Below are 16,474 nucleotides of genomic sequence, written 5' to 3' on the forward strand. Positions count from 1 at the left end.
GATTTAGACATTATAAATCTTATTAAAACAAACACTTATTTTGCTCAGAGAATCCAAAAATGCAATAATATTTAAAAAAGTATTTCATTTAGAAAAACACAACTTGATACTTTTAGGGATTTTGGGATACTCTGTACATTACAAAAATATTTTTAAAATGTGCACCCGTTAGGCGTCTGTGAATTTATCAAATAATATTTTGCAAAAAACAAATGGGCTAGCCGCAAACGTCCGTGCCGTATAGCGTGAATAACCTTGTATATTAGCAGAATACAAAATCTGATAAAAATTTAAAACAAAATGTGATATTTACTTACGAAAATGACACCTCCACTCTGATACTAACCCATTTTTGGTACAGGGGCGCCCAACAGGTTTTCTCTGCTCGGATGATTCGATTTGACTGCGTTTACTCTTCGGTTTTGGGCTGCCACCGGTCCTGCTGCATTGCCCAGGCCCGGGGCAGCCCCGGGCATAACAGGGCCTGGTATCCTTGGGCCTCTAGTAGGCTCTACTGGGAGAACACGACGTCGTTTTTTCGGTAGTTTGGCTCGAGCCTTAAAGTGATAAAGTAAAATAAATTTACCGTATGAATTGACAAAAGCTTTATGTTTTGTTTGGAAATCATTCCAGTCGCTCTGATAAAAATGTATTTTTCACAAAAAACATATTAAAATAATATTTTGTAATGCACAAAACACACACTTATTATTAAATTTGTATATATTTGGTTTAGTATTCAGTTTCATATATTTTTCTGAAAAAAATATCTTGGCTATGAAGAGATGAGATGCGTGTTGGCACTGGGATTACTATGGATAGATAATTGACGCTAACGATCCGGTAAATAATTAATACATACGATATAATTAGATTCGAATGATTGTTTCTGTTGCTTTTGCGAGTGCTAAAAAACATTTAATTCGTGGAGAAGAACTGGCTATAAATATTCAAATACAACGAAAAAAAAACGTGCAAATAACCGTTTCACAGAATAATCAAATTTTGGTGGTACCTACCTGCGTATGACTATAATACATAGCAAAATTTGATACAATCACAGGTACTGGTAAAGCTATCGTCAGTACACCTGCCAAGGCACATAAGGCACCCACAAACATCCCAATGTAGGTTTTGGGCACCATATCCCCATAGCCCACTGTAGTCATAGTGACTAGAGCCCACCATAGTCCTAAAGGGATGCTTTTAAAGTCGTTGTCCGGGTTCGTTTGTATCCTTTCGGCATAGTACACTAAACTGGCGAATATAACAATTCCTGCAAAAGATGAACGAACATAGTTAACATCGACTCAGTGTTTTTAGTACGGATATAACTTCTAGCTAATGAACATGTAGCCAAGGTATATAAAAAAGTGGATATCTTGATTTGGATATGTCATGTGGTTGAAAAAATTAACTCGATTGAGGTACAAAATTTGCAATTGTTTGAACACAAACTACACCCTGTAAGTCTAAGTCTAATTTTTATTACTTTGTCACAAAGTTAGCCAAACATTAGTAGCCGCCAAATATAATTTGGTGTCCAAACTCGAAATTGGTGTTGATCATTTGTCATTTAAAAAGGATCTTCGATTTGATCAATTAACTAATACCTAAACCGCAAGCTTTTTATTTCTCATTTATTTCCCCCGGATTTCATCAACGTAAATGCAACTTTGGAATAAATCTAATAATTCGTACTTCCTATGCATCACAAAATTGTCACATTTCATCACGTTGCATCACACAGTTCTCCATAAAGTGATGCTTTCAAAAAATCGAATAGTTCATCCGCATTCTGCCTTGTCGTATAACTTGAATAACCCTGTATACAGGATGGCTCTCCAAGAGCTAATAATGCAAGCTAATTAGCTAATATTTCAAGAGCGACTCTGCGTATAGTTTAGAATACTTTTGGTAGACTTAGCTCGGCTGCTTTTCCCAGTCGTGCGGAGAAGGAGAGTTTATTTAAATATCTTAATTAACTTCCAAAATGAACTCAATTTTGTTACAATAAAGGCGATAGCCCAGGAATCTATCGTTATAGATTTACAGAGTATTAGAACCAAATAAAAAATCATGCCCTCAAAAAGCAGAAACAATTTAGGAAACTTGTTTGATCGTTTTGAAATATTTTTATGCGTAAAATCAGCTGCTATCAAAACATGCACATTTGTCTGCACACGTTTACACTACATTCTCTTGTCTCTTTTTCATTTTGTTTTAAATTAAACATTAAATAAATTCTAAATTTCCATTTTCACTGTCGTTTACAAATGCAACCAAGCTGTTTTCAAGAATGAATTAGATTTTTCTCTCGGTTTCAAGTGAAGCGAGAAACCTCTTCAAATGTAGTAAATCGAGTAGCAGATAAATTTGGAAACTCAGAATCTGTGAAAAGTGAGATTCATAAGAAATACCCATTAGAAGCATTCGAAATATCGAAGTGGCAATATAAGAGTATGTTAACGCGTTTTCAATGATATCTTGACGGCAAGTAGCTCAAGAAGCCGGATTGGAAAAAGTTCGATTTATTGAATACTGAAAAATGATAACGGTTTGCCATATATCTTTTACATGGTTTAATAGTTTAGCTCTGTGGGCCTTTAAAAAGACTGATGTTTTCCGAATTAATTTGAAGAAAATGTGGGAAAATTACTAGTTTTTTAATATTAATCAGAACTGACTAGATTTGCAAAAAACAGTTGCTTCATCTGCACGCGATTACTTATTGTAGTGAAGCAAACCAGTACATGTTAAGTCGGTCATTTACTTTCCAAAAAAAGGAAAAATAATCATAGTTCTTAATACCAGTCTTAATAGACAAAACGCAACTAAAATATTTGAAAAAATATATGAAAACTAATTATTAATATGCCGGAAGTCTGTAAAAAGTCTGTACAAAAATTAACCACAGATTTCTGGGATGAAAACATCATGATGAGAAATGATCAACTATAAACTTAACTCACTGCGCTGCACCTCGAACCATTAACTCACTGCATTTTTTTTACATTTTTAACTAGTTGAAGAAATTTTGTTGGTTTCTATCATCACTCGGAAATTGAGCAACTTTTAAATGAGTTCTCCGCGGTTTTTTGTTTAGTCAATATTTAAAAAAAAAATAAGTCGGTTATTAAATTTAGTTTTGTGTATTAATCACTCCAGCTGAGTGAAATTCAGACAAAAATAAATGGCTCTAATGTTAAAATTAAATTAGTGAAAGATCGGCACTGGGAGCGTTTTTCGTTTTTTTGTTGTTGTCTTTCGTTAAGTTGAAATTTGCCTTTGAAAATATTGCCGTGTGAAGACACTTTCTACAAAAATGTCAACAATAAACAAACTAAAATCGAACTGCTGAAAAGTAAAGCATGAATCATCGAAAGGGCGAACCCGAAATGATTAAATAATCATGTTTATTCTATAGTTCGGAGTTTTTTTTTCTCGAGAAGATATTCAGTTTGCTACCGACAGTGGACAAAATCGGTCGATAATCCTTTAAGTTGTATGAATCGCGTTGTTCGATGAGAAATATAGGATTATTGTGGCTCTTATGGCAAGTGCGGTAGTTTGTAAAAGTGTAGTTAACTGCTTGAGGATTAATGGCTAGAAAATGGAGCATGGAGCTTGCAGACAGCTGGTATGAATGATGTCTAATCTATAAATTTTTTTGCTTCAATGATATGTGATGGATTCGTTATATTTCTCTATCTCTTTGCTTTGATGATTTGAAATAAGTTTCGCTTTGGAGAGATTTCCTGCTGCACTAAACATATTTTTTTTCTTTCTTTCCAGGTGGCACTACGCAGGTTTCGATAAGTTCAGCATGACTTTTCCCCTGGTTGCCATCCATGTAGATGTAGAAATTTTAGTCCCATATTCATCAAATGCCTCATAAGGTTGGTATCGATTGAGCTATTGGTTTTTGCGCAGTAAATTTTTAAACTTTGGGAATATTTTGGGCGGCTTTATATTTTCATATTAAGCTCGTCTGCAGTTTTTCGCTAAAGAACCGCTTCAGATATGGAAATTTAGATTCCAGTATTCAATACAGTTAGCATCAGTTGACAGTGTGGATCTGGTTTCAATTAACCTATTGATTCCTCCATAAGGAATTTTTAAACTTTGGAAATATTTTGGACGACTTTGTATTTTTGCATCAAGCTCATCTGTAGTTTGTCTCCAAATAACCGTTTCAAATACGCAAATATGGGTTCCAGTTTTATGTTATTTGTAAAAAAAAGTCAAGAGTTTCAGTGTTGCCTGTTTTTCGTTAAATTGTAAAATCGCCCGAAGCAGACCACATTTTTTGACATTGCTCGTGAACCATTTAAGCCACAGAGTTCGTTTTTCTATTATCGAATAGAGAATTGGTGACTCGCTTAAGTTATAACAACGTGCGTGAGTAAACTCTGGGGGATTTGCCGCAAAAACTCACACGAAATTTGAACATGAAATATTTAGGTGCAACGTTATGCAAAAATTCCATAAAAAAACTTCTTCTACATAATGTCACTCTTTCAAGTTTCTACTGGATATATTTTTGAGTTTTTATTGACGAGTCTGCAGTTGCGCAAAAGCGGTCATTTTCAAATGAATATTTACGAAGCAGCATTTCATGTGATTTGAATTAAATTTTGAAGATATAACGAAATTTTGACGACATTTCGAGCGCACTTTTCATTACTGAACGTACAACTCTGAACTTGTAGAGTATTTGTAGTTTTAGAAAAATTTATGTCCGAAAAACGCGATGCAAAATGTGTTCCGTAACAGTTTTTGCAATCCTAAGCAAAATTTTCTCAACGATGTGTGGGGTACAACTGTGAACTTGGGTAAAGTAAAGGTAAAAAGTAAATTTTTTGTGTCTGAACATCTTTTGTTTCTCTGTGTGCTGCAATTATAATTACGCGTAGCATTCAACTCAAAAATTTAGGAGGCCCGGGTCGGGTATTTCAACACCTAAAAAAAAGTTTACCACCTTTCATAGGAGCAACGTTTTATCAAATGGGTGAATGCAAGGCAACTGCACCGGTAATTTACTGTGCCGGTTGGGTTGACGCAACAAGCCATTTCTGTGCAAACTCCTGAAAATTAACTGAGTTACCCATGGCCATGACAGGTATCCTTCCTGAGTGCTGATAACACAAATAGTTTCAGAAACAAAGTAAAATTCCCAGAGAATGGCTCATTTAAAATTATTACTTTTGCTTTGGAGTTGTAAAACAATTTCGAAACTTTGAGTACAGTAGCTTGAGTTTGACGGGTGTTCCGTCAAAAAAGGTTTGGAACTTCTGAAAAAATATCTCAATAAAAGGTTTATTGAGATCCGTCGTATCTAAAAAATTTCGTTTGTTTAATTGGTAGTCTGACGATCAGTCTAAAGCGTTATTGAAAGATACGACGCATATACAGGCAAATTCGTCATACATCAAAAAATATTCCATTGATGCTATAAACATATTTTTTTTATTTTCCACCACGCAAAAGCCAATATTATATTAATTAATGGCTTGCATGGTCACAATTGAGGCAACACTCAACTTCTTGCCTGCTTGCTTGCTTGTTTTGAGAATAATTACAGACTAATCCAACAATACTTATTTTACAAATCAATAAAAAAACTTAGGTAAAATACCGAATGAACATGAACAAATCATTAATTAAAATAAAGTACAAAAAATAAATAAATTGCACCAACAATTGTAGACAACTTACCTAAAACAAGAAAAAACACCAGTAGCGTGAGTTCTTTCGCTGAAGCTCTAAAAGTCTGTATTAGAATCTTCAGTCCGGAGGAATGCCTCGTTAGTTTGAAGAGCCTCATAATTCGGATTATAGAGAAGAACTCCATGATGTCGGCATTTTCTAAATGGGATGCGAATCGCCTCAACAGCAAGTCAATATAAAAGCTTGCAGTTGCTATGTAGTCAATGATGTTAACTGACGATCGGATAAAGTCGCATTTGTTTGGACTTGCTATAAACCTAAATAAGAGAATAAGCCTGTATTCAAATAAAGCTTAAATTATTCGTTATAAAATAGAGGCAGATATTGAAGCCATTTGTGTTTTGCATGTGCTGCAGTTCTGTTACGGAAACATGGATGTCGATGTCGACGTTGCGTCGACGTTGAATTTCTATTTATTTGTAAAACTTCTTTCAGCTTTCCGTATTCAAAAATTGTTTGGTAATTTCTAAGTCTCACAATTGTAAGAGCATTTGAAACCAGGGCGCATCTTTTGTTACCCAGTATTAATTAATATATCAAATGCAAACAATAGTGAGGGCTATTAACGACTTAAATCAGCCCAATGTGCAAAGTAGCAGCATCGATAACGTTAACAACGGCGAATTACTGCGCTATTGATCCGGTAGGCCGTTGTTTGTGTTTTTCTCGATAATCGGATCTCAAACCCAAACACACTTAACGTGATTCGACATATTGTACACAGCTTTACTTTTTCGAAGCTCTTTCGACTGAAAACTCTTTCGACTGAAAAATTGGCAAATAAAGTTAAAAATCATGCCGTGAAATCAAATTGATTCAGATTTTAATTCCTGCTCTGCCATTTAGGTAACAAAAAAATTATTAATAGTTAACTCAGATGTCAGTTGATCATGATTTAAGACTGATTTAAGGATACAAGTGCGCATTTTATTATTAAATACTCATCGCATTGGGGAATAATGAATACATTTTTTATTTAACTGTTGTCAAAACCGAAACAGCCTTAAAGTCTGACATGTTACGATTAGAGTATCTTTTTTATGTAAGAATCGAATGTGAACATTCGATTCGTACGTGAATACAAAATAAAGCTACGAAAAACAAAGTGTTTTTCAGTCTCGATTTCCTAGTTTTTGATATTTTCTAATCAATATTGTCAAACATAAAAACAAGAGTTCTGGCAACTGTTTTGGACAACAAATATTGGATAGAACTGAAAACGTAATTAAAATTAACTAAATTTAAGGAAAACATAGGAAACTTTCCACCATATGCGTTATCTCCCGTCCAGGAATCAGAAGACTTACGTCTTTCATTATGTCCAAAAACAGCAAATTAAGTTAAAGAGAATGTAGCAGTCTGTCGTATTTCACATTATGTTTGATTTTGTGCTGCCATTTACATCATACAGAGAATTATTAAAATTTATTTTTGTAGGAACAATTCAAGCCGAAAAGCTCGTTGTTAAGGAAGTTGTAATTAAAAAGGAAATAATGAATCGTTTATGCGTAATAACAAGTGAAGTCTTTTGATCTTTTGAAAGCTACTAAAGGGAAAATATATTACTGCAAATAAAAAATGACAAAATTAATAACCTACATTGTGATTATCGAGCTGTTTTCGTTTTCGGGAGTTCTGTTATTAAATTTTATGCGCAAAAAGAATGTCGCCGGCTTAGCTAAGATTTAAATCTTGATGTCGATCGGGATTATGCGAAATAGTTTGATAGTTACAGCCCAAGGAAAATTTTCGATTTATATTTGTCTGGATCTATCAATTGCAATAAGATTTAATGTTGGGAGTTTCTCGAATTATAGCGTTAATGTATGCTAAATTATTCAACAGCAAAGTTGAGGGCACAATAAAATCAACTTGAATTGATTGCCTAGTTTCTTTCAGCTCATAAATTTTTATTATTACGCTCGTCATTTTACTGTATAAAACTCGTAAAATAATTATTAAACCTGAAACGAAAGTTTGATTTCATGGAACTTTTTGACAACTCTGGATTATGTATTTGTAAAGTAAACATTAATTGATACATTTTTTGATTTCGATTTTAGTATACTGGCATAGTATTCGCCAAATAAACTTCTGTCTTGTAACCATTTTGGTAGAATCCGTTGCAATTAAAATTCTTGAGAAACGGCGATTCACTGAATGTCTTTAGAATATAGCGAGGAGTGATTTATTTATAAAGCTGTATTTTTGAACGAAATATTTCTGGAAAGAGAATATCCTTCTTTTGAGCTGGGATATTAAACCAATAGATTTAATGGCTTGCATTAATGTGTTCCTCCGGCGATTTCAGATTTCAAATCCCCATGTTTGAACATTCTTTGACGCGGCTCAAAGCGATATTGAACATCAACTGACGTTCATGAAACATTCATTCGTTGCTTCAATACGTTCTGTTTCTCATTGCAATATTTTCAATTTTTTCATATTACCGTAAAGAAACCTTAAGTATCAAATCTGATCGGCCACGTTTGTCGCAAAATTAGGTTTCCATAAATTCGACCATTTACCGCTAAATTGACTTTCGTGCTGCTATATCAATCAACCACTAATCCTTGCCATTGTCCCGAAATTAATAAAGGCGGAGTGCCAAAAAGACATGGCAAATTCTCCAGTCCTTACGTGATAGATTTTCCGAGACGTTCACCAATGTGGTGGAAAGTGGGGAAAGCAAACGAAAAGGGTTTCTCCGGAGTTAATAAATTGCTTCCATATATTGACACATATTAAACGTAATTCTCTGAGAATCGAAATGATATATATCGAATCGCCCTGCCATTCATCTCCCTATGTTATTTTAAAGATTTGCTAATGAGGATATTTTGTGAATTAGTTTTCGGTTTATTCAACTTTACGTAGTGTAGAAAGTAGTACATTTGGATGGAGAAATGTTGAAATTTAAATCATTTGTCTGAGCAGCATTAACACTGAGTATTCAACATAAATATTTCTATATAATATCTCCATATGAAACGGAAGATACCAATTTGTATGGCCACAGGAGAAATTGTCCAAAGTCATGAACATCTTTTTTGCTTAGTTTGCATTATAGACGCATTTTTGCAACATATGGAACTAGAGGCATGTTGGTTTGTGAAATCGGAAAAGTTACGAGAGAGTGTTGCAAAGCCCAACACTAGGAAGTTGCATGTCAAGTTTCGCTTAGAATACGTTGATTACAACAACTTAAAAAAATAGTAGGTGGATTTTCACATAGATCATACGAATAATTTCCGCACTATACATCCAGAACAGTTATATTTTTACTTACCTGATTAAAATTTCGAAAGTAAACCAGGCATTACAAAAGCACTCGATATAAAAAAATGCTATGTGAGCATCAGTGTCCGATTTGTCTAAAACATAATCACTCGAATTGTTCGCTGTCCGCACAAGTATCCTACTGATGACTGGAACTTTCATGTCGGGATGGGTTTTCAGGCAAAACGATAAAATAGACACGCAGATAAAAAATACTGACAAAACTCCTATTACCTGAAACAAAAAAATCAATTAACGTGGAAAGAAACTTCCAATTGTTACGTAAGTTTTAAAAACTAGTTTAAAAATAGTAGTTAAATAAATGTTTCACTCACTCAAAATATCATAAGAATTCTATGAAGATCTTGTTAAAACTGAATAAATTTCCGTTAATTAACTTGTACCTACTCCAACCCTCCTTATGATCCTATCCGTTATATTTGCATAAGTCTTCATAATTTTTCGCTTTCCTTTAGTGGGTTTTATTCAATTTTTCCATCAGGATTTAGATATGACTGCTCGTTTTTCGCAAGTCGCATATTAAAGCAAATAAATGTTTTGAAGATAAATATAGTCAGTCCTTTCTTCAGTCCAACAAGTAGATGAAATGCTTGAGCATTTCTTTCCAGGCTAATGGCTAATAGAAGTCCAATGTAATTTAAAAATTGCCCCAGCGATAATATGTATGTCGTTAATTCGTTCATATTCGACATAATGCATATTTACGGTTTTTTTTAAATAACTGGCGTTTTGCCATGGGAATGCATTCACTATAATGTATCATTTAATTAGACACAACTTCAACATAGAATTTGAGCCTTGAAGAAGACCCCAATAACGGTCGAAACGTCGGCCAATTAATTAGATAGTGATAGATAGATAGTTCAACTTAATTTTCCAATTGGGACGCAAAAAACAAGTGAAACAAATTAATTTAATTCTTAATCATCAATTCAGTTGCAATGTAGCTGTGCATTCGGTCTTCATTCACTTCCGCTCTTTCTTCTTCCAAGGATTTATTGACTATGTTTAATATTCAAATATTTTTCCGAATCATGTATTCATTGATTTGTATTAGTGTTAAACTCTTGATTATAAAATATTCTCTATGTTCGTTGAGGGGCAAAAATTAATTTTTTGTTGGTAAAATTAGCGAGACTGTGGATCTTCTAAGTAGATCAATTTTAATTCATTCAAATTTAATTATTTGGCAAATTTAGGAAACGGTTCATTACAAGCACTTTTTTTGTGAATTCGAATCAATTGTTTTACCACAATAAGACATTTATAAAGAAATTAGTCATTCACGTACTTTCAATATGTGTCATAAATTAAATTTTGTCACATATTGCCTAACAATTCCAGTATATGGCAAATGATGTAAATGATGGTAATGTAAACCAATTCGTGTATATCAATGAATCTGCGATTATTGGAATATGATGCGATATCTGCGTATTGTTCTATCGATATTAGAGCGATGCATCAGTTTGGACAATATAATTGTTTTATTTGAAGAGATCGGAAATGTTCACTTGATGTGATCCTTAATAAAAGACTTCCAATAATGTAACCAATTTGGACACCACAAGATGACAAAAATTGCTCTATTAACTCATTAACAAAGTTTAAAACAGACAATTAATTAAAAACCTTTGAAAATAGCGAACTTCCATTGAACAAATCAAACTTCGAAAAGTATTTTAATTAAAATAAGCCCATATCATAGCATTTTGTCTCGTACTTTAAATGATAATGGAACGCTCCAAACTTTACCTGCTCGCAAACTTTTTAGATCAGGCTTCTTCTGAAAAATCTATAAAATATGTCAACTTTGTTTTAGCAATGCTGAAAAAACTCATATCTGTAGGTATTACTCGGCCTTTTTTTAGTTTTCTTAATTTTAAATAAGTTATCTGTGCCTTCATATAATTTTACAATTTATTCGATTGAATAGTTAATTGTGAATACCTGAATGAAGCTGAAAAAACGTATTTTCAAAAATACGTTAGACATTTTTAAATAGCACCACAATCAGAACAGGAAAATACGTACTAAAATAAATTAGCAACAAACAATAACTTTACGAAGAAACGGTTTTTACTTTGCTGTTTTTTTGTTATTAGACAGGTATAATAATTGATTCATATTGGCAAAGGCAAACAATTAATTTGTAAAAAGATACTGCATTTTAACGAATGTAACCGAACACTAACCTCATTACTTTGCAAGGTTTTTAATTAACGGAGCCTATCAATTAGGAATAAATTAATCTAGGGTTTAGCTTTTTCATCCCTTCCAATATAATATCTGTGCTCTACTCGCAATAATAATAATTGTCCAGTGTTTAGAGTTAGACTATAGTTTAGAGTTTACTATGAGTGAAATACTGTTAGCTTCGATAGCCACAACTCCATAAGGCCACATTTGCAGCTCAGACAGTTTTTTCCATAATCACCATTTTAATAAGGGTTTTCAACTGTCATAAGGGTTATCCCTTATCCCTTCGGCAGGTTGAGGGCCCAAATAAATTACTAAAGACCCTTTTCAAGCAAAGATGACTTTCAGAATAAAAAGTTATCGGCTTAACAAACATCCGTCTTAAACTCTATACCCTCTTCAAACAGATTCCACTAATATCTTTTCCAATTAATTGAAGGCCTTTATTTTACTTTCCTAACTAATTTGCAAAAATAACTTTGGAATGACTGCTTAAGGCACACTTAATTAAACGCGCCGGTTTGATAAAAATTCCGCTGAAATAAAATACTTACTTTTGCCGCTGTTGACGAGTAGGGTTCATCAAATAGAGACCATAGTTTAGGTTTCATTAACTGCCACCATGATAATCTGCCCTTGAAATAGGCATCTTCAAAACCAAATTTCCTAGCTATTTCTTCGTCGCTCGGTTTTTCAGTATCTAAATCTAACCTATCTAAAACAGCTAAAGTTTCTTGGGTGTCTCTATGCTGAAATAGAAAAAAAAAGAAATATTAGAACGAAATAAACAGGAAGTTTTAAATGTCTGTTTCAAAACTTGAGATGAAAGGAGTCTTATGTATTCTTCTGAGGAGAGAGTATCTGATTCGTGCAACACAATTATTACCACTAATTACTGCCAGTTTCCACCCTCGGTTTAATTTTAACATTACAAAATTATATATTGCTCATAAATAGGGACAGTTTTCATTCCATGATAAATGTTTTGAACATTTTCTGTTTGCTTCAATTTCTTTCCGTTTTTTTGATAAATGGCAGTAGAAAAGACGGGCACAACTGAACAATTCATCTGATTTATCTTCGGAAAGTAATTCAACAGCAAAACAATATATCCAACAATATTGATTGTATATCAGCCAATCCATGTGTTGATTCGCTACCTTAAACGTAATTGATGACTTAGCATATATTATTCGAAAATCTATATAACTTTGGCATAGGAAAATAAAATAGGATCCTGAAATAACGACCTTGTTGTAAGAAGATTGATCAGTTTCCTATGGATTCCTTACGCAAAGTTTACACCTTTTAGATTTATTGAGGCATAATTTATCCCGCCGCGTTTTCATGTAAGATAAATTGCCAAATATAGCGACAGATCTAAAGTTTCCCTCAACTACATGATTATATGTTGCAAAGTAAAAAGCAGGATGTTAACTTAGTTGCAAATGAACGACTGGATTAGCATGACAGATAATTTATTGCCCATGGCTTGATGTATGTTTTGCAATAATTTGTCATAAATCTGCTTTTTCCAATATTTTTCTTTCGTCGTCGAATTTCAGGCATCAATAAGTATTCTTAAAAAACTACGTTACCAAATAGCTCTTAAGTCCTAATTAGGTCCTAATTAACTCAAAACTGTGAAAGATGGTTAAAAAATGTCTGACTTTACCGACTGGCAGTACGTTTTAGTAAATTATCGATTTGTCTACGGCAGTTTTGATAAACTGCAAAGAATACAAAGTTTACAATTATAAAGTCTTATTTACACCCGAAGGGGGGTAAGGAGCGATGGCAACTGGATGAAGCCTGCTGAAATGCTAACCTCACCTGCACGAGTGGTGGCCGATCTCCTCAGCTATCCGGTACCTCCTGCTAGACAACTAACTAGGCGCTGGCGACCGAGTCACAGCCGGTATAACTGTTAAACCGAGGATTAACGAAATGTAATCGGTCATATCATCCCTCAACCAACCCGCAATGGCCAGCGTGGTTTAGCCTGATACTCTACCAGAGTATCAGGCTAAATAAACCCCACAGAAAAAAAAAGATGTACACACAAAATACACAATGGCCCTTAGTCCCCGGCGGCTTAAAAGTCCCTGATTACGGTAGCAATCAGACAAGGCTAAGAGCAAAGGGTGCGAAGAATCTCCGGGATAGATCCGGCTACCATGGAAAAAGGGAAATACATATTGCCACGTATAATATAAGAACACTATCAACCGACCAAAAAATGCACGAACTAGAAGAAGAGCTAAGTTACATTAAATGGGAATTGGATGGGTTAGGTATCAGTGAAGTTCGACGCAAGGGAGAGAACTAAATAGAGCTCAAATCAGGACATCTGTTCCACAACAGAGGAAAGGAAGAAATGCTAGAAGGGGGAGTAGGCTTTATCATCAACAAAACACACAAAAACAGTATACTAAAAATACTAAAAATATAAAGTATCTCAACAAGGGTTATATATCTATTACTAGATATTAATAAAAGAAACAAAATGAAAATTATCCAAGTGTATGCACCAACATCAACTCACAGTGACGATGAAGGCGACAACTTTTACGAAGATATCTATATCTAAAGCAATACGACAAGACCAAGCACAGTATACGATCCTTCTTGGCGATTTTAATGCAAAATTAGGCCACAAATTAGACGATAGTGAATTTGCTCTGGGTCCTTACGGTTATGGAGAAAGAAACGGTAGAGGCGGTATGCTTCGGAATTTCATGTTACACCGTAAACTGCTATGTATGAACTCCTTTTTTAAAAAGAGTGACCAGCGCAAATGGACTTGGCTGAGTCCCGACGGTGTTACGAAGAACCAAATTGATTTTATAATATCAAATAGAAATGATATAATACAAGATGTCACCGTACTAAACAATTTCACTGTGGGCAGTGACCATCGCCTAGTCCGAACAAAAATTGTAATCAACACAAGGAAAGAACGAGAAAAGATGATATCTGGAACACGAAAGCTTAAGCAGAACTGCATTTGTGATATAGATGCCTTTGAAACAATGGTTACGTCCAATCTACAACATGTTGAACACAGAAATGAAGAACACATAAACGTTGAAGACCTGAATAAACAAATTATCCATTCGATACAAGAAGCCCGAAAAGAAAGCTGTAGTGAAATTAGGAAAAGGCAAGAAAAATTGAGTACAAACACATTAAATATGATGAAGTATAGAAGGGAAGTGTTGGGCAAATAAACAACAAACTATACCCTCTCTAAGACAGCTAAATAAATACATCTCTAAAGCTATCAGAAAAGACATTAGAACATATAACACATCACAGGTAGAAAAAACGATTGAAGAAAATAAAAGCATGAAGATACTCCGACGCAGACTAAATTTGGGCAAAAGAAACATCTGGAAGTTAGCAGATAAATATGGGAACATTGTTACGAGCAGGGAGAAATTGCTTATAGTAGTGACGGATTTCTATTCAGAGCTATATTCAAACCAAGGTGAACCACTAAATCAACAGCAAATAGCAAAAGTCCAGAACGTGGGATCGTAAGATATCCCAGAGGTAACTATTGAAGAGATTAAGTCAGCTATCAAAAATATGAAGATTAACAAATCGCCTGGCGATTATGACATAACAATTGAGTATATCAAGGAAGGAGGATCAACCTTGCTGGTTGTAGTCCAAAAACTATTCAATGCCTGCCTACTAAAGGGTACAACTCCTTCTCAATGGACAAATGCTGTCATCATAATTATGCACAAGAAAGGCGATGTCACAGATCTGAGGAATCGACCAATTAGCCTAATTCCCACGTATACATGCTATTCATGGCAGTAATTACAAAGCGGCTCACCAACAAACTTGACAGCTACCAACCCTGTGAACAGGCTGGCTTTCGTTCTGGCTATAGTACTAACGATCACCTACAAGTGATAAAATCTCTAATAGAAAAATGTGTCGAATACCACAAACCACATGAGATGCTTCTAGCCCTAGCAGATTGCCGTATCGACCACCGCTATATAGCACTCATCAAGAACATCTATGACAGTGCCACAGCTCATGTTAGACTTCTTGCCGATACTGACAAATTTAATATAAATCGTGGAATTCGACAGGGCGATACTAATTCCCTTAGACTGTTTAATACATTACTTCAATACATTTGTAAAATAATATATGGGATGATATGGGTATTAGTGTCAACGATGAAAACCTCAACCACCTCAGGTTCGCCGATGATATAGTTTTAATCTCAGACCATATTGACAATGCCACAGCATCTCTTGAAAAACTCCACCAAGCATGCGGACAAGTTGGGTTAAAAATAGACATATCAAAAACTCAATTTATAACTAATCTAATAGTATCCACCAATATACCCTTAGGTGATAATGAAGTACAACAAGTGACATCATATAAATATTTGGGCCACGAAATCCGAATAGGCCGGGATAATCAGACCTCTGAAATCTTTAGGATAATAAATTTGACATGAGCAGCATTTGGCTACCTCAGAGAATCATTCAAGTCTGAACTCCCCATATGTCTAAAGCGCAAACTTTTTAACCAATGTGTCCTGCCAGTGATGACGTATGGAGCCGAAACCCTAACACTAACTAAGAAATCGACTAATAAAATAAGAACAACACAAGTAGCAATGGAAAGATCGATGTTGGGGGTATCACTTAGGGAAAGAATACATAACAGAGATATACGGCGCAGGACAGGAGTTACGGATGCAGTAAAGAAAATATCCTCTTTAATATGGAACTGGGCAGGTCCCGTTGCGGGAACTAGAGACGATCGATGGAGTAGAAAATTATCGAATGGAGACCACGATGTAGAGGATTCTATCGAAGTAGAGGACGACCCCGACGAGATGGACGGACGACTTACGGAGAATCCGAACGAACTGGATGCAGGTCGCGCAGAATAGGCATGAGTTGCACAGTTTGCGGGAGGCCTATGTTCAACAGTGCACCTATAGTGGGCTAATATGATGATGATGATGAAGGTCATTTTTTCCAGATATTACTTAACTTTGTTTGTTAATTGTGTGAGATAGGAGTAGAGGCAAATTTGAAAATTAAAGCTACATATTGTAACGGAAATGGCCTGGGGTACTCACGTTTGGAATGGGGGGATCAAAATTCATGGTATTTCAGTAAATGGGAGCTCCATTTGGGCCCCATTTACTGTCAAATATGACACTGACAAGCGGGAAGTTTCGCACCTGTTCTGGAGATTT

The 16,474-nt window shown here is 34.7% G+C and overlaps 2 protein-coding genes across 5 annotated transcripts in view; one reads left to right on the plus strand and one right to left on the minus strand.

Moving 5' to 3' along the window:
* LOC109538374 (potassium voltage-gated channel protein Shaw) overlaps nt 1-16,474 on the plus strand; it is a 96,529-nt gene that overhangs the window by 30,449 nt on the left and 49,606 nt on the right. The gene's annotated exons all lie outside the window — the stretch shown is intronic.
* LOC125503387 (potassium voltage-gated channel protein Shaw-like) overlaps nt 323-16,474 on the minus strand; it is a 26,511-nt gene continuing 10,359 nt past the window's right edge. Inside the window, exons 4-8 of the mRNA XM_048663633.1 lie at nt 11,784-11,978; nt 9,020-9,243; nt 5,719-5,987; nt 1,020-1,276; nt 323-557 (exon numbers count right to left, since the gene is read on the minus strand). Of these exons, the coding sequence (XP_048519590.1) occupies nt 342-557; nt 1,020-1,276; nt 5,719-5,987; nt 9,020-9,243; nt 11,784-11,978 (1,161 nt within the window). The 3' untranslated portion in view covers nt 323-341. The remainder of the gene's footprint in view (nt 558-1,019; nt 1,277-5,718; nt 5,988-9,019; nt 9,244-11,783; nt 11,979-16,474) is intronic.

This window comes from Dendroctonus ponderosae, unplaced genomic scaffold (genome assembly GCF_020466585.1).
Source record: "Dendroctonus ponderosae isolate FM_Combo_2020 unplaced genomic scaffold, Dpon_F_20191213v2 Dpon_F_20191213_2, whole genome shotgun sequence".
NCBI classification, from domain to species: domain Eukaryota; kingdom Metazoa; phylum Arthropoda; class Insecta; order Coleoptera; family Curculionidae; genus Dendroctonus; species Dendroctonus ponderosae.